Source organism: Engraulis encrasicolus, chromosome 9 (genome assembly GCF_034702125.1).
Source record: "Engraulis encrasicolus isolate BLACKSEA-1 chromosome 9, IST_EnEncr_1.0, whole genome shotgun sequence".
In the NCBI taxonomy this organism is placed as follows: domain Eukaryota; kingdom Metazoa; phylum Chordata; class Actinopteri; order Clupeiformes; family Engraulidae; genus Engraulis; species Engraulis encrasicolus.
The window spans coordinates 13,975,779-13,998,890 of record NC_085865.1 but is presented as its reverse complement, the minus strand read 5'-3'; the positions used below and the strand labels follow the sequence as shown (position 1 = coordinate 13,998,890).

Sequence of the window (23,112 nt, the reverse complement as noted above, 5' to 3'; positions counted from 1 at the left end):
TCCCTGCAGTGTTTGGAAGGTAAGAATATTGTTTACCGTATATCTTTAAGGCAGTTTGTGGTTATAAATACTGGATTAGAAGGCAACATGTTGTTAAAGATATAAAGTAAGTTAACCAAGAGATCATACATAGACACTAGATGTTGTGTATAAGAACAGAAGTGGGTTAGTAGCAGAGCGTATATTAGTGTGGTCAACTCGAATCATGGCCGACATGTTTGCTCTATACGGTTAGCATTCTACAGTGTAACCCCATGCGCAGCATGCCGTCAGAATCGCTGGATTTAAAATACAAATAAGGCTTTATATATCATCAAACTTCGGTTGTGGTATTATCGAGATATGAACATACGGACACAAACGTTAACAACTTCGTTCGTATAGAAGGAGTTTGCTTAAGAGAGGGTTTCGTCTGCACAGTAGGCTACATGCTCCGTGTTGCTGTTGTCGTAGGTAGGGTTCACGTTAATGTCGATATTTAAGTAATGTACAGAAATGATATTCGCAACAATGGTCAAGTTCATGTACAGGGACCCTGGTGATCCTTGCACAAACTGTTAATATACGGTTTTGTGTACTAGGATAAAGATCTACGTTGGCCAACGCTAGCCTACATTGCTTAGGTTGCGTAATCCAAAATGTTGTTTTCATGGATACTGTACTTTTTAGAAGAATTACATATTATATTATTTTTTTGGAGAATTGCCTAGATGTTTTAATCCTCATTGCAGTTGGGTCAAAATTTGATGAACTCCGCTTTTATGCAAGTAGGTTTATAAATATCGGTGGTCTCGCCGCCGCCATTGGCGTATGTTGTTGCACAACATTGCATCAAACGCCGAAAGTTAGGAGTTTGGGATATCATGGTGATATTGGTGACGCAGATAACAGTAGACATGCGGACGTGACTTGCGGTCACACGTTATACAGCTTAACGCATTGTGTCAAAATAGGAGAGGAAATTGTTTAGAAATGTCTGCATAACGTTTGGAATAATACTGCCTATTTCCTGGCGGCAGAGCAAGTGGTGTTAGACTAATGTCCCTCGCGCTTCCACGTTCCACATAATCAGATGGAATTGTATTTCTTGTGCTCTTTTCTGAGGGTTGGCATGCTGTTATTTGTTTGGGGGGGGAAGTTGCACATTGTAGCAGTATGGTCATGATGAATAGGCCTACTATGAATTTAATTATTTGAAAGTATATTTAAAAATATGTGTTTTGTAATGACCTCATAGACAGTAATGTGTGGTAGAGAATAGTTTTCTGCTGTTGCTAAAATAATGCAACAACAACTACTACTTCTATTGGTAATTATAATATTATGATCATGCGCTTATTGTATAGTTACAGTAGGTCTAATGGTTATAAAATAAATTCCTACTGTATTTCATCCTACTGCTACTGCTTAATAATTGCAATAAACGATGTTATCATATCAAGTAACTAATTGATTTACTAACTTTTGTTTCTCTTTTGCAGTGTTTTGCCATTCGGGATAAAAAGGTAACATTATTATTTATGATATTACCTGTGAAAATGCTTGCATGTTTCTCTTATTCAGTATCTTCGAGTATGTTGCCGTATCGACATTACTGATCAAAATGGCACTATTGCAGGAATTCTGTTAGTAGGGGCAATGGGTCACTGGCAGTGGCAGCTGGCAGTCTGTCAAACTGGGGAGGCTGGTCAATTATAATATGTTTAGATCGCAAAAAAGGGAGGGGGGAAGGGGGGTAAACTTAATTTTGACCATCTTACATTGGTCTTGAGCAAATAATGGCTGAAAACACAGTACACGACTCTTGTTGAAACTCATTTGTTGGAAAGCTGGTGTTTTTACTAGGCCAATTGTTCTTAATGACTATCATTTCAATGCAGCTCTCTGTGAGGGTTTTGCGGCAGTGTGTTTTGGAATAAGCATAGGCACGTCCAAAAGGGAGATGGTGCCACTGTAATAATATATTGTAATTTAACATTACCCCCCTTATATTGATTGGAAAATGTTATAGTGACAATAATGTCATTACTGTCTGTATACTTGACTTAACAAAATATTTTTTTATCATTAACTTTGCTCCATAATATGTGATTGTCTGAATTTGTCAGCTGTTTGTTTGTTATCGTGGGTGCACAGTTTTCCATTTGGGTGCGCCAAATCCTTAATTCATTACTAGACATGGCCAACAGTAGGTAACAGCTTCCTTATCATGGGACCAAGTCAATATTAGGCATTGCTCTGTTATTATGCTTGATTTTCATTTTCTTCTCATTAGTTGGCAGGAGTTTTGAGAGAATTTAATCCACGATACTTGGCAGTTTGCATGCACATCTTTCTTGCAAATAGTTTTGTCAAAAGTAGGCTACCTAAAATTTTGGAATTGCGAGATTAAAAAGGTAATGCATGACTGTATTTGCTACACTATGTTTACAAGAATATGTACACAAAATTTGAATATACTACTTCTTCACTGGTTACCACAACCAGACTTGTCAGATCACATATTTGCATGGCTTAAGTACAAGATGGAGCGTAAGGCTTGTCTTGTCCCTTCTCTCTTCCCTACTCTTGTCTTCCCTACTCCTAGAAAGACTTAGTCTACGGAAGCAAAAAGATATTTGGCCTATAACCACTAAATGTTTAGCATTTATAATTGAATGAGCACATATTCACATATGCCATTAGGCCAGTCAAACTGGACTTGCTGGCCTTGTCATGAGGAGAAAAACTTCAAGCAGGTGTTGGGTAAATTGTGAAATCTTATAATTGATTGATTTTATTTTTAAGCTGAACACATGCATATCTATGAAACTGGGTTTGAAATAGCAATGTTATAGGCAGCTAAATCATTAATCAACACAATATTGGTATACAGCAAGGCGGAACAATTGCACACAGGGCCGCAGAGCAAACCATGTATAGGGCCCCTTTGTACAGTCTGTTGTTACAATAAGGCCGTCGAACACCAATACAGGAGGGCACTGGGTCTCGGGGCAAATGCCCTGCTTTTCCCCTTATAGCTCAGCTCTTGGTATACAGCATTGGTAAACATTAACAATGTTCTTAGTAAGAAGACTCTCTGTTGTACACATAAAGGAATCTTTTCTGGTCAGTGGTCATTTGTTTAGAAGGTGCACTTTGTCTGATGAAGATGTAAGCCCAAAATTGCACAAGTCAAGTAAAGCTTTGCACAAAAATGACCTGAAGTGTGAGGATCTCTGTTTCAGTACAGAAGCTCCTGCTTGTTAAAAACTACTGTGCTTGTTAAAAACTACTGTGCTTGTATTTGACTATCTGCCAGGTTTGTTTTGTGTGTTGATGTAGAACTTAGGCGGGTCATGCCACACACACACATCAACCAACGTGCTATACCATAATGCATGCATTTTAAAAGAAATGTATGAATCTTTGCAACATAGACTGTGTGCCAGACTTGTAAGCAAGCACTATGTCACTGAACTACATCATAAAGGTTAGTGCATTTCTTTATACAGGTGATGCTAATGAAAATTGTGTTAAAAATGGTATGGTGCACTTCTGTGTTTACAACAGATGGGTCGTCGCAATAAAAAGTCTCAAGCTGCAAGAAGGCGCTATGTTCCACTGGACTTGGATGCAGAAGGGCAGCGACTGCCAAAGGCCCAGAAGTCTTTTGCAGATGTTGTGGTATGTTATAAAACATGTAGCTACATTTTTTTTGCTATGAAATATTTAAATACTAAATATTTAGATGGCCTTAAATGTAAAAAAAAACCCAACTTATTGTAAAATGACCATGCACTATTTTGAATTGAGGTTATTGTTCAAGATTTCAGTTAGAGCCCCCCTCACTGTTTTTTTTCTTTCTTTTTTGCTGCTTATTCTGTTATTTCGCTATATGGACTTTGTTTGCTAAGCTAGAAGGGCTGTGTATGAGCATGTTCAAATATGTTTGTTTGTAAACTACCTGAAACATTTGTTTGCAACATGGGCATTTCACAGTGTTCATTGTTATTCACTCATATTTCATTTTATGATGTAAAACATGGCTTTTCTTGTGTTTTAAGCAGCGTTTTGTTAATATTTTTGTCTTCAGTTATTCACTGAATGGCAAATAAATAACAATCTTAGAGGCGTTTGTCTGGAAACTTGTTAGGGAATGCTGGTGAACACTGAACTTATTGAGCTGCATACTTGTTAAACCAGATGTTTAAGGTGTTTTTAAAGAACATTATGGACATGCCCATAGACAGTCTGTAAGGCTAACAAACCAAATTAGCACAAAAAAAACTGAGAATGCGGTAAACATTAAAAAAAACAACGAGGGGAACTCTAAAGACAACTTAGAAAAGGGGCTTAATGTACAAAATTGCTTTTAAGGAGGTAGATGATATTTCTACTGCCACAAGCTTTTTCTTTTCATAACTTTTGGCAACTGTTGTTACGTGTGTGTGTCTGTGTGTGTGTGTGTGTGTGTGTGTGTGTGTGTGTGTGTGTGTGTGTGTGTGTACTTGTCAGGGCTTGACACTGGCACGAGTAACCAGCCAAATGCTGGTCAAACTTGTCTGTAGCAGTAATAATTTCAGTCTCATTAGCTAATTTAGCAGGTAGCTCTTCTATGATATGACATATCAGCATAGCCTTTATTCTGCTCTTTGCCCTCTATCCATTTTTGTATTTAGTTCAAGAAAAAGCTCAGTTACTCGGTGTCGAAGTGCACTCATCTTGTTGCTTTAACACCTCATCTTCTGAAGTTAGATGCAGTGTCATGATATCGATAAAACAATATCAAGTTCTTGGCTAGTAGAATAACCAATGGCTAGTTGCTTGGGATACCACTAGTCACAGTGGATGGTAAGTACAAAAGTTAATGTCAAGCCCTGGTGTGTGTGTGTGTGTGTGTGTGTGTGTGTGTGTGTGTGTGTGTGTGTATGTATGCATGTGTGTGTTTGTTAATTTATTGAATAATATTCCAAAATAAAGCAAATGTACAAGTGTAATATACGTCTGCTCAATGGGACCCCTCTAGGAATTCTGACACGTAGATTGGGAAAAACTAGGTACCATGACGATGTTATTGGTACTTTGTTGTGTGTTGATGTGTTTATTCATTCTTTCCAACTTGCGTTTGTCCAGCACACAGCAGAAGTGGAATTAGTGCTGCTTTGTAGTTTTCAAATGTGCATAGATTGTATATATTTGCAACATTCAATTATTTTACTCTGATTACATTTTTTTTGTGCTTTTTACAGAAACCTGTTGAGAGACCACAGTCCACAGATGATGTTGAAAGCAGACAGCGGTTTTCAGAGGCCTCGCTGTCTGCTGAAGTTTTGCAGACCTCTGAAACGGTGGCGCTGCCAACTCAGCCTGCATCTTTGTCCCTCTGTGACACCTCTATCTCACCTGACATAACTGATTTTTCTATCTTTCCTATCCTTCACAACAACAAAACAAGCAAAAGCACTTTGCATTCTCGTTCAAACAAACACAGTGAATCTGTCAACAAGTCTGTGCTCTCAAACAAACTCAGTCAAGGTCAAATGACTTCAATCACTCAACCTCTAAACAATCCTCAAACAACTATGCAAGTTACTGACAACTATGTGAAAGCTCTACATTCTTCCTTTATTCAGTCTGTTGACCTTGCAAATACAGATAATCGCGTCCTAACAGGATCCTTTCATCAAGGTGATGCTCAGTTTGGCGATGCAGCTGAAAGACAATGTGGACCAACCAGTCTGGTTGCAGCTTTGAAATGTAAAATAAAGAATGTGTTGACCTGGGATTGTGCTGATATAAATGATGTTGTTGTACATGGAACTTCACTGTATAACTCTCTGAAAAATGCCAACAAAATTAAAGATATAAATCAACGTCGTTCCTATCTGTCTGTGACTGAATTGCCTAATAATCACCATGTGTGGAATACAGAGTTTTCAATAAGATATGGTGAATCTTTTACTGGTGCTATTGACCTTGAGAATGATAATGGTTTGTCTGACCTGATCATGCCACTTGATGTAGCTTTGCAACGGACTCTACTGGACAATGATGCAGGTGTGGTAACCATCCGTTCTAGTACATTTGCTGTTGTGAAACAGGGGTCTTGGTTTGCATTTTTCGACTCCCATGGAAGAAAAGTAAACAAGGAAGGACGGCTGGCAAGTTCTGTTTCGTTTTTTAGTTCTATAGACAGCCTTTACAGCTATGTGGTTGAACTAGGACGATCATTCAAACGTTCACTACCAGATGATGACAATGAAGTTCTCTTTGAAGTGACCGGTGTCGATGTTATGACAATGCCACATGACTACGCCAGTGACCGTGATTGTGGCGCAAACTGCTCATATTCATGCAGGCCTAGCATAGTTGATCTGACTAATCCTTGTGAGGTTTTAAAAAATGAACCAAGAATTACAAAGGCAAAGAAAGAGGTGATACATTTACAAATGGATGATGATGACGATATAGGCCTAAGTGTTTCTGGTTTGGCACCAAAGTCACAGGAGGTTTTAAATGTTAAACTGTGTGGTAACACTAACAAGCGCAAGTCTGAAACAATAAATGCCTCTGATGAAGTTGAGTTCACTAGTGAAACAACTCCCCAACAACCTTTTACTCCTTTAACAAGTCAAGATCGGGAGATTTTATGTGCACGTCTAAAACTACCTACAGATGTGTGCAGGCCCACACCTTCCAGAATGGTTGAGGTCACTGATATTGGTTTTCCATGTAAGACTAGAAGTATCAAGGGAGACGGAAACTGTTTCTATCGTAGCATGGCATTTAGCATCTGTGGAGACGAAGAAAAACATCTGACACTGAGAAGGTCTGTTTATAAACACCTACAACGTAACAGTTCACAGTTTGAAAGGTATGTGAGAGAAGAATACGCTTCAGTCACAGATTATGTGGAAAAATCGCGAATGTTTTTCTCTGGTTCATGGGCTACAGAGATGGACATCTATTCTACTGCCGATTTTTTAAAATTGGACATTCTGACATACAATAATGGCAGATGGAATCGCCACGCCCCTACAACCTCATCATCAAGCAGGCCTAGACATGGTTGCATATATTTAAATCATACAGGAAATCATTACGATGCTGTGTTATGCGTGAAAAACAAACATGATGGAGCATGTGCCGGAATGTGCCACATCGAGAAACACACTCGTCCTCAGCGAAAGAGGAAGTTGAACCTCAAGTGAGGAAGAGATGTAGAGAAAAAGCGGCAGCGGTATCAAAATGATAACAGCTACAGAAAAACAAAACTGGCAAAAGATCAGGAGAAGTACCAGAAAGATGAATATACAAAACAGAAAAAGCGTCAACAATCGCGTGACCACTTCTTAGAGAAATATCAGACAAACCCAGAGTTTCGTGAGCATGTGCTTTCAAGTTTCCAAAAGAGATACAAACTTGATCCCAAATTTCAGACTTCAAGGGCAGCATATTTTCAAAAACAATACAAAAATGACACAACATTTAGAACTTTTGTACGTCAATATTCAAAAGTTAAATATCAGACTAATAATGACTGTAAGAATGCTGTTTGTGATTACAGTAGACAGAAATACAAGTCAAACCTGATATTCCAAAACAAAATTAAACAGCACAATAAAACCCAGTACCAAGAAAATGAAAAAATACGCTTCTCTAAAATCAACACAAGTCTCAATAAACACAATATTTCAAAGCAAAATCAAAGAGACATTGATTGTGCAATTGATACTTTTAGAAAAAATGTCAGCCGTGGACCGGAGCATGTTTGTTGTTGCTGTCACAGATTGCTTTTTAGAAGACAAGTAATTGAATGTAAACCTCAAAACTATGCAAATAAACGACCTGAAGTTGCTAACATGGCTAAAAGATGCATAACATCACAATATTTGCATGTTTGTGACTGTGATTGTGAGCCTGAATGCTATTTGGCTGAAAGCCCAGCAAAAAAATTGTGGATCTGTGACACTTGCCATAGGAAGATTCTTTTAGGCACACTTCCACAAGAAAGCGTGACCAACAACTTGGAATTACATGAAATTCCTCCAGAGCTGAAATGTTTGAATTCATTAGAGCAGCATCTAATCGCCAAAAACATATGCTTTATGAAGTTGCTGTGTTTACCAAGAGGGCGTCAACGAGGTTGTCATGGACCCTGTGTCTGTGTTCCTATAAATTCTCAAACAGTGACAAACGTTCTACCAAGAGATGAAAGTGATGACAAGATGATCAGAATAAAATTAAAAAGAAAAATAAGCTACAAAAATCATTATGAATTTCAATGTGTACACACAGAAAGAGTCAGAAATGCATTGAAATATTTAATAAAGAACAACACGTGGTATGATGATGTCATTTTGAATGATCAGTGGTTGAACTCATTGGATGGTATTGACCACCAAAACGATGAAACAGATGATGATAAAGACAATGTCGAAAACAGTGATGATGAGGAGCATGACAATGAGGAAAAAGAGGAAGAATTGACCTACATTAAAGATCAGTCAGGACTAGTTTCGGACACATCCTTACAACCGATTGACATTGAATCTGAAATAGTTGATCAGCATTTTCAAGACATACTGAATATGGCACCTGCTGAAGGCAACAGTCCAGTTAGTTTACTATCTGATAAAACCAATGAAAACAAGTGTTTTCCTGTCTTGTATCTTCTAGGCGGGCCTACTTTTCATTCGGAAAGAGAATCAAAAATAACTCTCTCAAGATACTTGAATACACGTTTACTAAATGCTGATGGACGGTTTGCACGGAACACTGATTTTCTTTTTTATGCACAATACATTTCAGAAGTAAATCAAGTGCAAAATAGCATTTCAATTGCATTACGCAAAGGCTCGCAGAAAGACGTGTCACCAGAGACCTTGCTGAACTCTGACTCACTCAAAACATTGTTGCATAACAATAAGGGCTACAAATTTTTGCGTGGCATTCGTGGAACACCCCCATATTGGATGTCTGCGCAGAAAGATTTATTTGCGATGATAAGACAGCTGTCTATACCAACATTTTTTGCATCATTTCCGTTCTGCAGATTTAAGATGGTCAGATTTTCTGTGCAGTCTGCAAAGGGCTGAGGGAAAGGAAGCAAATGTTGCAGATATTGATTGGTCAGACAAAACCAAGTTGGTCCGTTCAAACCCTGTTACAACAGCACGCCTCTTTGACGAACGCTGGCACTCTTTTTTGAAAGATGTAATCCTTTCACCAGCTGAACCAATAGGAAAAATTATCGACCATTTCTATCGCGTCGAATTTCAACAGCGCGGGAGTCCTCATATACACGCTTTATTCTGGGTGGCAAACGCACCAAAAATTGACACACTCAGTGATGCTGAAGTGACAGCTTTCATTGACAAATATATCACATGTCAACTTCCAACAGACAAAGACTCTGAGCTTTATGAAACCGTTAACAGTGTACAGAAACACAGCACCAGACATTCCAAGACGTGCCGCAAAAAGAACACTGTGTGTAGGTTTCATTTTCCAAGACCCCCGTCACAAAAAACGTTCATTACAAGAAGTGTAAGTTCAGAGGATGCTGATGAAACTAAACGTGCTAGTGATATCATCAACACAGTCAGAGCTGCATTAACTCTACCAGATTTTGATTTCAAGTCAACAGCTGCATTTTTTCAATCTCTGGGAATTGATCAAAGTGTATTTGAATGGGCATACAATATGTGGTCCACAAAGAAAAGCATTGTTATGAAACGAAATCCTTCAGACATTTGGGTAAACCAATACAATAAAGACTTACTTCGAGCTTGGCAAGGCAACATGGATATTCAGTTTGTCACAGATGCACATTCTGCTGCTGTATACATACTATCTTATGTCACAAAAGGAGAAATGGAACCAGGTTTGCTCTTACAACGTACTCAAATGGAAGCGTTAAATGGCAATTTGGATGCAAAAGCAGCATTTCGGCAGCTTGGAAGTGTTTATCTCCACAACAGAGAAGTGTCAGCTCAAGAGGCAGTGTATCGCTTGACACAAATGCACTTGAAAGAATGCTCTCGTGATGTACAATTCATTCCTGTTGGTGAAAATCCTATGAGGATGAGTTTACCCTTGCATATGCTACAAGCCCAAGCTCAGCAGATGACTGAAAATAATGAAAACATTTGGATGACCAATATCGTTGAACGTTATACCAACAGGCCTCAATCAGAGGAAATGAAAACTTTATGCCTGGCAACTTTTTGTAGTGAATACAGAGTGCTTTCAAAATCTGAGGTTTTCAAAAACAAAGCATCACAGACAATAATTGAGTTAAACAACAACTTTGGATTTCTGAAAAAACGAACCCAGTCACAACCTGCTGTTGTAAGATATCCACGGTTTTCTCCAACAAAAGATCCAGAAAAATATTATCATTCATTGTTACAATTGTTTTTGCCACACTATGAAACCCTTCACCTCAAGCCACCTCCTTTCGAAACATATGAACATTTTTACAACAATGGTGCAGTTAAATGTGGTAGTGATGTTCAAATTGTCAAGTCAATTGTGGATGACAACAAAGCTCTGTTTGAAAAAGACAGTGATGAGCTTGACAAAGCTGAACAATTGTTGCAAACTGACATTGATCTCACAGATGCGTGGGCTATTTTAGCTCCAGAAGCGGAAGATGAAAGGCTGCATTGTTTGCAACTTATGAAAGACAAAGTTGTCGAAGATGAAAATGACGATGACATAGCAGCTAATATCCCTGATTTGAGGGCCAAACCACAAACTGTGTACTCCTTGGAAACTAATCATGTGACAATGCCTAGACAAGATGCATTGGATTTATTGCGATGAACAGTCTGCAGTCTTTTACGCAGTTCGCGACTGGTGTTTGCAGAAACGTTGTGGAAAAAATCCTGAACCATTACGCTTGTTCCTTACTGGTGGTGCTGGTGTTGGCAAAAGTCATTTGATAAAAGCCATATATTATGAAAGTACAAGGTTGTTACAAGATGATGAACATCCAGACGAGCTACCTGTCATTTTAACAGCGCCTACAGGAGTAGCGGCTTACAATATTCGTGCATCAACAATACACAACACCTTTTCAATTAACGCAAATGCAACTCTGCCTTATCAACCCCTTGGTGATGAAAAAGTTAACTGTTTACGCAACAAAATGAGGAATTTGCAAATTTTGATCATTGATGAGATCTCAATGGTGGATCACAAGCTTTTATCTTACATCAGCGGAAGATTAAGACAGATAAAACAGACAAAAGATTACTCATTGTTTGGTAAAATATCAGTTATTTGTGTTGGGGACTTTTACCAACTCAAACCTGTGAAAGGGACACCACTCTATGCTGACAACAGAGGAGTTAATCTGTGGGAAAACAATTTTGAAATTGTTGAACTGACCACTGTTGTTAGACAACAAAATGCTACGTTTGCAGAGACACTGAATCGCCTCAGAGAGCGTAAAAAAACACAACCTCTCAATAGTCGTGATGTGCGCACATTGAAACAACGTGAAATTGAAGATGACCATTCGATCTTGCATGTATATGCAACAAATGCAGAAGTGCAGGAATATAATGTCAAAAAATTGAACGACACATGTCCAGATGTAATCCAGATATTGGCCCAAGATTTTCAGCGAAATCCTAAAACCGGAAGAATGGAAAAGATGGCTGGCTATCACACCAAAGTTTTTAATTCATGTTTGCCTAAATGTGTCCAAGTTGGTATCGGAGCGCGTATTTTGCTCTTGAAGAACTTAAATGTGCAAGACGGGCTCATGAACGGAGCGGCGGGAGTGATAGTAAATATTATAGACGGTGATGATGATAACGATCTTCCGAAAGCCATTTATGTTGAATTTGATGACCCTAACGTTGGAAGGATTCAGCGAGCTCAATCAAACAGACAATCTGAACGTTCAACTGAATTGCAAGTGCAAGAAGACCAAATTAGTAACAATGGTGGAGTGCGAAGATAATATCCTATTGGTTTGGCATGGGCTGTGACTGTCCACAAGTGTCAGGGCCTTACAGTTGAACGGGCATTTGTATCTTTACGCAAGATACTTGCAGCTGGCCAGGCATACGTTGCCTTAAGTCGTGTGAAAAATCTCGAAAGACTGATCATTGACGAATTCAAAGACTCTGCTATATATTGTGATGAAAAAGTTCAAGCAGCCATGGAAAACATGCCAAAATTCAACTGTGGAAAATCAATCTCTAATGATGAAAACACCGGATGTCGAATTGCACTACATAATGTTCAAAGTCTAAAAGCCCACATTAAGGACATTGAAGGTCATGGAACATTGATGAAAGCTGATTGCGTTTGTTTAACGGAGACATGGCTAAATGCAGACACCCAGGACATACCACAACTTCCAGGGTTTACCTTCCAGCACAATCCAAGAATAAACTGCTATGATGAGTCTGAAGCTGTTTTTGCACAGTTGAAACAAAAGAAAGGAGGTGGAGTTGGCATTTATTGTGGTGGCAAACTTGATGTGCAGGTATCACTTCCGCAGACATGCAATTTGGAGTGTCTATATTTTGAAATACCACATGTAAATGTCATTGCTGCTGTTTTATACAGGCCTAGGTCTTATGCCATTGGTGTATTTAGACAGCAGCTGCTGCAGGTCATACATGAAGTTGAAAAATAGTCGGGGAAAAAGCTAATCATGGGCGACCTAATCATGGGCAAACTTACTTGATCAGTATGGATACAAACAATGCGTGGAAACATTCACTTCAGAAAAAAATACCTTAATAGATCATGTTTATTCTAAAGGTGCAGAAAATATTGTTGTTGAGGTTGTACCAACTTACTTAAGTTTTCATGAAGCGATTCTCATTTCCCTCCAATAGTTTTTCCTGAATTACTTTAGTTTTCATGAAGCGATTCTCTTACACCAATAACTTATTTTTGCATTGAAAGAGGGCAACCAAGAACTGCTCATTGATAGGTTCACATGATGATGCAATGCTAGGCCTATACAGTGTGTGCATTATTTGTTACATGGTATTAAGGATAAGACAGAGGTTCCATTGGCCCATTGTTTCCGGGTTCTACTGTCGCAAGGGGGAGGGTGGGGGATCCCCCTTTAGGCAGACCTAAGGACTGACCTATTCATTCTAGGAGTATTATGACACACTCCTTTAGGCAGACCAGAACCTGGTCATATTAGGTGCCCACAGTAACCTATTATGTTGACATATTTCCATAATAATCCTAGAATCATAACATTCCTAGAATCTCTGGTTACACAGTCAGTTATGTGGGTATGCATGGGAGGGTCATGGTGGGTGGGTAAATAGGTGAGTGGAGGCAAGGGACACTTCTATCATCAAAAACTTTTTTGCAGGAATGCCCATTACACTTTGCATTTAAAAATCTGGGGGAAAAAATCCAAAAATATTATTTATTTATTTACCATATGAATATTATGAATTCCAACGTTTCCATTCAATAATGACAATTTGGGTCATTCCATGAACTTGATATCACCTTGGCTTTTCATTTATTGCATTTATTTTCATTTTCTTTAACAGTGACAATATTGATCATTCCTATGCATTGATTTACTTTTACTGTTTTATTTACAACTGGTAAACTGTTGTTTAATATGTATACTTGTTTGGGTAAGGAACTGCACTAAAGAGGACATTGTTCAATATGAATTGACTGCTTCTGTGCAATTATGACTGTCGTTCATGAATTACACAGCATTCTACTCTGGTGGTTGACATGGGAATTAGGACGAAACGGAGACATGAGCTACACCAGTCATTCATGGAATTAAATACCCCATTCTACTTGCCTCTTTACTATGGGAAGAAATGTTGAGACTGAAATACCCATTCTACTTGCCTCTTTGTAGTGGGTATAACACCAAAGACTGAATCATGAACTGCACCAAACAGTCTTCCATGGAATAAATCCTCCATTACACTCGCCTCTTTGCTGTAGGACTTAACACCGGAACCTGAATCATGCACTTCACCATGGGAATTAAGACCCTCAGACAAGAACTGCGCCAAATAGTCATTCATGGAATATAACTCCTTTCTACCCGCTTTTTTGCTGTGGGTAGGCCTATAACACCTGGGACTGAATCATGAACTGGACCAAACAGATTCCCAGATTCCTCGGGCCTCTTTTTGTGTGGAAATTAAGACCTGAACACATCGTTTTCACATCTCTGCAACTCTGCAGCACTGTAAATGTCAAATACCATACATGCATATCACCCATGTGACTTGTGACTGTGATCAAATTAAGAAACCCTAATGATTATAGGTGATGGGTAAACGGTGGGCAGTCATAAGAAAGCGGTGGGCAGTCATGGGTAAATATTTAGGGAATCACTTATAGCCCAGAGGTTGCTGGTTCGACTCCCAATGTGCCAGGTTGGTGGTTGGAGTAATTAACCATTGCTCTTTTCATTCTCCTCCATGACTGATGTACCCTGAGCATGGTACGGTCCTGCCGCACTGCTCCCTTTCAGATGCCATTGGTGGCTGCCCCCTTGCATGGTTAGGTATACACATTTCGTTGTGTGCAGTGTTCACTTGTGTGCTGTGGGTTGCTTTGTCACAATGAAAATGGGAGTTGGGGTTTCCCAGTAGGGGATCACTTTCCCTATACATGCTGTATGATATCTTTACCTACAATGATGCTTTCCTGATCCTGTAAGTCTTTTATTCTTAAAGTCCTGAAAACCCTGCAACTCTTTGAACATTCTTAGAAGTCCTAAGGAACCTGCAGCTCTTTGAACTATGGGTGACAATCTTTCACAAGGCCACCTTCCATGCAGTTGGTTAATCCAGATTATATAATCAACTACTCCAAGTATGCACTGGTTGTTTAAAAGAGTTTGTTTGTTTTGTTTCATGTTTTCCTTATTTTTTTTGTTTGGTATTGATTTCATGGAATGACCCAATTAATGCATGATGACACACAGAGATGATTATGATTATTTCTAATACATTCTTTGACATTGCTATGAGTCTCACCTTGTTCATTTGTATTTCTGGGTACTACATCATGAATGAATAATAAAGCTGTGATTATTTTTGTAACATTAAACAACCCATTGTAGTATTGATATGTTTTATCATGGTAAATCAAAGCTTTTTCATTCATAAAATAAATATGAAACCAATTCTACTATGTATTGTGATGTGTGAGTATTTATTACATTAACGAATATACTGTAACATACTTAGGGTGAATTCAGGTAAATTGGACCACTTTGGGCCATTCACTTACATGCAGTCCCTGCATAAGTGTGACAAGATGCTTTGCTCAAGGGCACTGCAGCTATTGAGGGAGGAGGCAGGGTTTGGTATGGTGGAATGAAATATGCAACTCTGTGATATTCATTTCAGTATCCATTGCTCCACGACTGCCTACGATTTACAAATGACATTGATAAATTACCCCCACTCTACTTACCTTATCTGTACATATTCTACTTGCCTATGACCACCTTCTTTATTCTGTACTCTATTACACTAAACGTTTTGCTTTTCAAATTATATGACAAATAGCAGATTGCTGCCCTCAGTTCATATTGAGTAAGGCCAGTTCACACCAAAGACTCGCGACGAGACGGGACGGTTGCAGAGAGTTGCAGCGATGAGTTGCAGTGGTGCGAATCAATCTTTAGCATGTAGGCCTCCTTCATTTTATTTTCTTAGTGATTGCCTCCATTTAGGTTATTTTAATAGCTTAAGACTGCTGTCAATCAACGTAACGGCTGCGAAGTCAGGCTCATGGGTCGATCTAAACGGCCAATTTGCCCACTGGACATTTGCAAGGTCAAGATGAGGCTAGGACTAATTGAAGACAGAAATAAAAATAATAATAAGATTTTTTTTAAAAAATCTAAACATTGGCCGTCTAAACATTAGCGTTGGTGTAAACCAATGCGGGATGGGGTTAGAAACACATGTGTAGACCTATATTGCGTGAGATTGTGTAGTGCGCAAATACTGTAAACCTGTCATTCATTTTATTTCATGGAATTTATGGCAATTACATTCCCAAAAACATTGTAGGCTATCAGAGAAGGCCAATGAAGATAACCTATTTAGATGTTGAGCTGGCTATTTATTTGCATCTGCTCTATAACAGGTGGAATGTCAGACTACCTGCATCCCCTGGTGCCATGACCACCAGAGCCAGCGGTTTGTCATTTTACGCCCTCCCTTTATGGAGCAAACAGCCACCTTCCAAAAATAAGAAATGACGATGCTTCCTTAGTCTTCGTCTCCTTACGTTTTTGTAACAAATCAAGCCACTCAACAAGCTTATTCATCTGCCCGCACAAAGTAGCCTACCATGGACAAAATAGCTAAAAGAATCTGACAAACGGTTGCTGAGATATGACCTCACTTCTTGTTTCTTTTACGACAATTTTGATTGGCTGTCAACTCCAAATGATAAGAGGTATCAAAAATTCTTTGGATACCCTAATGACTATCAGTCTGAGGATGATGTGTACCTTTTTGCAGGTCATTCTGACAAAAGATGTGTGACAAGTAGAATTTTTATTGAATTTTACAAAATTCAAAATGGCGGAATTTCCCTCCTGCGTTGACATAACGTCATATAGGGCGTTGGATTCGGCTTGCCCCAAGGATTCTAGTGATAATAATATATTTTACATTGTGCACATGGTTTAATAGCTACAGGCAAAAATGTAGCTAAAAAATTGACCTGTTGGTGGCGCTACAGAGTTTGAGCTGGGGGTCTGATTTTTTTTTCAGTAGGTCATAGGATGGACATCTATGTGTGTACAAAATCCTAGCCGAAACCGACAAAGGGTTGCTGAGATATGACCTCACTTCCTGTTTTGCCACTTTTACAACAATTTTGATTGGCTGTCACGGCTAAACGATAAAAGATATCTAATATTCCTTGAGACCCCATACAAACCTCAGTACAGAGATACAATATACCGAATTTCGGGCGAAATGGTCAAAAATTGCGGGAAAAATAGCATTTTTATTGAATTTGACAAAATTCAAAATGGCGGGAAAACTATCCAGGCACAAAATGACGTTGGATTCGTCTTGGCCTAAGGATTCCAGGGATACCAGGTTTATGAAAATTGGCCCAGCGGTTCAAAAGTTACAAGCAGAAATGTACCTGCGACTTTCACCTGCTGGTGGCGCTAGAGTATTGGGGCTGGGGACCTATAACTCGCTGTGGGTAATGTTGATGCTGCCTCAAATATGTGTGCCAATTTACAGCATTTTTCTATGTATGGTTGTATGAGCTACCATAGACTTACAGTGAATTTTACAAAATTCAAAATGGCGGAATTTCCCTTCTGCGTTGACATAACTTCATATAGTGCGTTGAAATCGGCTTGGCCCAAGGATTCTAGATATAATAATATATTTTACATCATGCATATGGTTTAAAAGCTACAGGCAAAAATGTAGCTAAAATTTTGACCTGCTGGTGGCGCTACAGAGTTTGAGCTGGGGTTCTGATTTTTTTTGTGGTAGGTCATGAGATGGACTACTATGTGTGTACAAAATCCCAACCTAATTCAAGAAACGGTTGCTGAGATATTACCTCACTTCCTGTTTCACCACTTTTACGACAATTTTGATTGGCTGTCACGGCAAAACGATAGAAGATATCTAATATTCCTTGAGACCCCATGTGTAGGTCAGTCCAGAGATACTATATACCAAGTTTCAGGCGAATTGGTCAACAATTGCGGGAAAAATAGCATTTTTATTGAATTTTACAAAATTCAAAATGGCGGGAAAACTATCCTGGCGGAAAATGACGTCATAGGGTGCGTTGGATTCGTCTTGGCCCAAGGATTCCAGGGATACCAAGTTTATGAAAATTGGCCCAGCAGTTCAAAAGTTACAAGCAGAAATGTACCTGCAACTTTGACCTGCTGGTGGCGCTAGAGTGTTTGAGCTGGGGACCTATAAATTGCTGTAAGTGATGCTGAGCCTGGCCCGAATATGTGTGCCGATTCTCATCATTTTCCTACGCACGGTTCTTTGGGCTGCCATAGACTTCCAGAGGAGAGGAAAGTTGTTAAATAATAAGAATACCAGCTAACACTATAGGGGCCTTCGCCAGCTTCGCTGCTTGGCCCCTAATAAGAAGAAAACCAGCTAAAACAGTAGGGGCCTTCGCCAGCTTCGCTGCTTGGCCCCTAACAATGTAATAATGACCTGCCAATTTAATCACGACTGCCTGCCACTGATCTCAAGACCTTATTATTACATTGATAGGAAGGTTAAAAAGAAGCCAGACATTAATTTCCACACAAAGATAGTGAGTCACTCATGTGAAGTGTTATCTGATGTAGGAACAGTATGCTTTCTTCAGCCTCGCCTCCTCCTCATCCTCCAGACCGACCAGTCAAGGTGCATGAACAGACATAACCATTCTCTCTTTTCCTTCTATTATTATTTTATTTTTTATTATCATTACATATTTATTTACATATTTCTTATAAGATATTTATGCAATGTATTATATTATGATGTCTGTGTGATGTACAGTATATCTGTTGTGTTTGGCATTGTTGTATTTACTTTGCTGTTCAGTCCTGCACTGGCTTCAGCTTAAATTATGAATTTGCTGCTGTGGAACTGCTTATTACACGATTTAGTGGCTTGGCAGAGTCATTACATATAATAAGGTGTACAATTATGAATGGCTTTGGACAGTTTACTTGGTAAGGAGGACTTTAAGGTGAAGTGCATAGTGCAAGGCAGCAGCATGGTGCATGCAGCTGTAAAAAAAAATGTTCAAGAGGACAGTTAAGCAAAACCTAATCATGGCCTTTATCTTGTCCACCCATCTCCCCAAAGTGCCCAAAGAGCACCCAGGAATGGTTGACGCTAGTTAGCCATTTATTTATTTATTTTTAGCCTTTATTCTAGTGAAGGAGAGATAGGAAAACAAGTGGGAGGGAGATACAGTATATGGGACAGGGCTGGGAGATGACCCAGGCTAGACTCGAATGGGTCCCCATGGGCAGCAGTACTGTAAGGGCGCACGTGGTCAGGAGCATCAGCCTCCTCTGCCAGACTTGGGGACAGCTTCTTTCCTCAAGCTATCAGGCTGCTGAACTCCAAACTGCCATGGCCAATGAACCAGTCCTCCTCTGGTCATCTCTCTCTTTTTCAACCTGCCTTTTTTAATGTCGATGCTTTTTACTCTTTATACTTCAAAAAAACAAAAACCTTTCGGGACTACAGGCAGGGAAGCTTTTCATTGCCCATGAATTCTTGAATTCATATGCACATGAGAATTAATACCTTGTATCTTTGTATTGACAATGCTCCAACCACAAAATAGTCAATCAATATAAATTAATTCATTGTCACTTTGCCCTCAATGACTCAGTGAAAGAATTGTTTGGCAGGCCATTACGTCTTCAATACAGTCAGCTGTTTGCTCTGCCATCATCATAACCAAAGACAAACAGAAGGATAATGGATACATTCACACCTGTTTGCCCCATCATAAAGCATATCATGGAGAAAAGTAAAATATTGAACAATGTTTGCCTAATAAGCATGTCCTCCGGGGAAACGTACATGCCCTCCAGGACCATATGATGAACTATGACAACATTGTAAAAAAAAAACGTGAGGCATAAAATGAATCAACTAAAGGTAATTAAATGAGGCAACTTTTGAATTGGACCTTTTCACCTGGTTCATAACTTGCACTCTAAGCCAAGTCATACTCCCCTCCATTAGGCTACAGTAGCCTGGACATGGATGTTTGTGATATTCGGTAAAGATGAAGGCAGCAGCTCTACTTTCTAAAAAGTTACAAACTACACAAAGCCACTCTGAAACTGCATTGCAGGTAATGGTCTTGGTGGCATTTACAAAAAAAACTGGCCTTACGCACACACCAAGACATAAACGTATGCCCACTGATAAAGGTAATCAAGAAGGATGATGTTACTTAATTATAAATTGCCATTATGTGCCTGTCAAACAAATCAGAATTAGGTAGAGGGATTAGAACAGATTGCCCTTGGAGTTTTAATTAGACCTGCCTGAGAGAATGTAACAGTTAAAAGACAAGCAGGTAGGCACAGGCGTGCACACACACACACACACACGCATACGCACACACACTCATACGCACACACACACACAGGTACTCACACAGCACAGACATAAAACAATTAACTTCATTGAGGTGGTGTTTCAACTGTAACATGCCACATGTCTCTCCTCACCGTGATTTCATTTCAACGTCGACAATTGGGCTGTAATTCTGTCTTCAGTCGCAAGCAACTTGTGTCTGCAAGTCTCGGCAGCAATTAAAACATTGTTTAAAGCAAACAATGAAGTCCTGAAAAGGGATGAGCAGTGAAGGGGCTTTGTCTGACTGTGTGTGTGTGTGTGTGTGTGTGTGTGTGTGTGTGTGTGTGTGTGTGTGTGTGTGTGTGTGTGTGTGTGTGTGTGTGTGTGTGTGTGTGTGTGTGTGTGCACGCGTGCTTTGTATGTGTGTGTTTGTGCGTGTGTCATACACATACGTGGGTGTACAGCATGCACTATTTCATTAGATAAAGTCCTGGGAAAATGGAACAGCAAAGCTTCAATTAAGCGACAGCTGAAGACTGCCAATGAGCATGACAGGCATAACAAAGGAGATGTGTCAGAAAAAACCCTCTTCCCTCCTAAAGTAGCGAGGGGAGGAGCAGGGACATCAGAACCTAACTTCAGTTGGGGAGATGAGAGGGGAAAGATTACAGCAGCTGGGATGGTAGATGACTGGGGTGCTATATGCCTGTGCATATACAAGGCAGAAGTATAGGCTACGTAGCCTCTTAGTGCAGATGGGGTTGCCCGGCGGGCCTATTCACTATTTGCTGAAAATACTCAACATGACATTATCGAGAGCCTTAAATAAAAGATTAAGACAAACAATTTTGGTGACAGAAAGGTTATAGCAGGCTCTACGCTAAGGGGTTAATGTGTTCAGACAAAGCACCTGTTAAATTTGCTGCTACCACACTGGCAATGATCAAGTAATGTAATGTATTACTAAGACACTGTGTAATGAATACAGAAGACTACTATAGTAAAGCCTTTCCATTTACTATTACAGCGTTGGCAGAGTGGGCCACGTTTATGAGGCTACAGAAATGAAGCAGTGTGGCTTTGAGCTATTTAGATTATTAAAACAAATAAATAAGCTGCTGGAAACATGGATGGATGTGGCTTTCTACTTATTCGTCTTGTCTGTTTATTATTTTTATGACTTAAAGCATTTCATTACCCTCAGTAATTATTCATTGGTGAGGAAGAGAAAAAAAAATCTGCAGAAGAAAAAAAGAGGTTGTCAAATGCCCACATTTGCAATTCAAAGTAAAATACAAATTAAAGGCATTTCAGACCGGTGGCAGAGCACGGACAATCACAAGTAGTAAAGGCAGCAGGGTGACAGGAATTTACTTATGTATAGTCATTTATTTATTTCGGTCGGGCTATTCTCTAAGAGATATGTCCAACAGCACCACAGGGCAACTGTCCCTGCTTTCTTTAGGTCCGGGGTGAATTTCTTATATTTTTATGTTAAGTAAAATATACTGGCTTGTCAGCACCTGGTCCAAGAGCTTCAAGCGGTCAGATATTGCAGATAAAAAATGTCCCATGTGTACCTCTCTGTTTCACCTCAGCGAGACAGACTCTCACTCCTCTGTTCCTGGGCATCAGTTCATCTCGGTCAGATCAGCTTCATTGTCATTTCCCCCTCTGATGTAGACTACTGTGTTGATGCACTGAGTTAAGTTGAATCTCATGTTGCCCATTCCCAAATGTTACTCTTTCAGTAGTTACCACCACACAAATTCTTCTTTTTGAATGTATTTTTGGGACTTTTTGGGCCTTTATTTTGCGACATGACAATCGAGGCAGACAATAAGCAAGCGGGAAGAGAGAGACGGGGAAGGGTCGGCAATGGACTCAGGCCAGAATCAAACTCCGGTCGCTGATGTAGCAAAGCAGTGCCCTACTGCCTGGGCCACGGCAGGGCCACCATGACACAAATTGTACGTATGCATTACGACTGGGAAACTGCACTTTTCATACATGAAAAGGGGGATCTGGGGTTGGATCTTTTCCATTGTCTGCCATTTTGAATTTCCAAAAGTAGACATTTTAGCTGAAAAACTTACAGTACTTTGGCCATACTAGTAAATATTAGTTCATCATGTAGTAAATGTTAATGAAAAGATGCCATTTGGCAGTAGACAGCACAGTGAGTGCACCTTTAAGCAAATACTTTCCTCCACTGGTGGGTGTTGTTGCTATCTTTCCCGGGGCCACTCATCAGAGTGGGAGCATGCCAGTGATCATCATCTAGAGACGCCTCATTATATGTGATACGAGTCTGCTGCTGCTGCTGCTGCTTCACATGAGCTTTGGCTCTCTAACAGTCCCTCAGCCGGTCCCACTGATGATGCCCCCCCCCACCCCGCCCCCCTCCCCATACTCGATCCTGGTTCAGCCTGCCTAGCCTGGCTTGCCTTAATGCACCATTGAGCAGCCCTTGTGGGGAGCGCTGTCGTTTAGCGATGTTGTTGTTGCTGCAGCCACATCCACATCCCCATTCATCCTGATGGTGCCCACAGCAGGACCCACGACTTAGCCATCCGCATTATCAATCTGGGCCTGGCTGGCTCCTGGGACATGTCTTTCTCTGACTGTCTGTCTGTCTGTCTGCGTCTTTCTCTGACTGTCTATCTGTCTGCGTCTTTCTCTGTCTGTCTGTGTCTGTGTCTGTCTGTCTGTCTGTCTGTGTGTGTGTGTGTGTGTGTGTGTGTGTGTGTGTGTGTGTGTGTGTGTGTGTGTGTGTGTGCGCGCGCGGGGAAATTGCTTTTTTCTCTGGTCTTTGGCAAATAACCTAGGCAACAAAGAACACAGGAGTGTCCCCATTTCAGGTAGTCTTGTGCGCTTCTGTATACACAATGTGATTACTCTGTATTCTTTTTATAATAGCCAATGGTTCGTAACATGGAAAAATAGACAAATAGTAAATACACGAGCAAGCAACAATGAACGTCATTGATAGCTGAGCTCTGAAAAGAGCCACATTTCTGCAAATGCTACAATG

The 23,112-nt window shown here is 39.9% G+C and overlaps 1 protein-coding gene and 1 pseudogene across 1 annotated transcript; both read left to right on the top strand.

The window, feature by feature from the left end:
* Positions 1-4: 4 nt before the first annotated feature.
* Positions 5-6,691, top strand: LOC134456115 (uncharacterized). Its single transcript, XM_063207548.1, has 5 exons — positions 5-19; positions 1,482-1,505; positions 3,553-3,666; positions 5,232-6,044; positions 6,668-6,691. Exons 3-5 carry the CDS (start codon positions 3,553-3,555, stop codon positions 6,689-6,691), a joined length of 951 nt encoding a protein of 316 aa, XP_063063618.1. The 5' UTR covers positions 5-19; positions 1,482-1,505.
* A 1,431-nt stretch (positions 6,692-8,122) lies between these two features.
* The window catches only part of LOC134456114 (uncharacterized), a 20,859-nt pseudogene continuing 5,869 nt past the window's right edge, over positions 8,123-23,112 (top strand).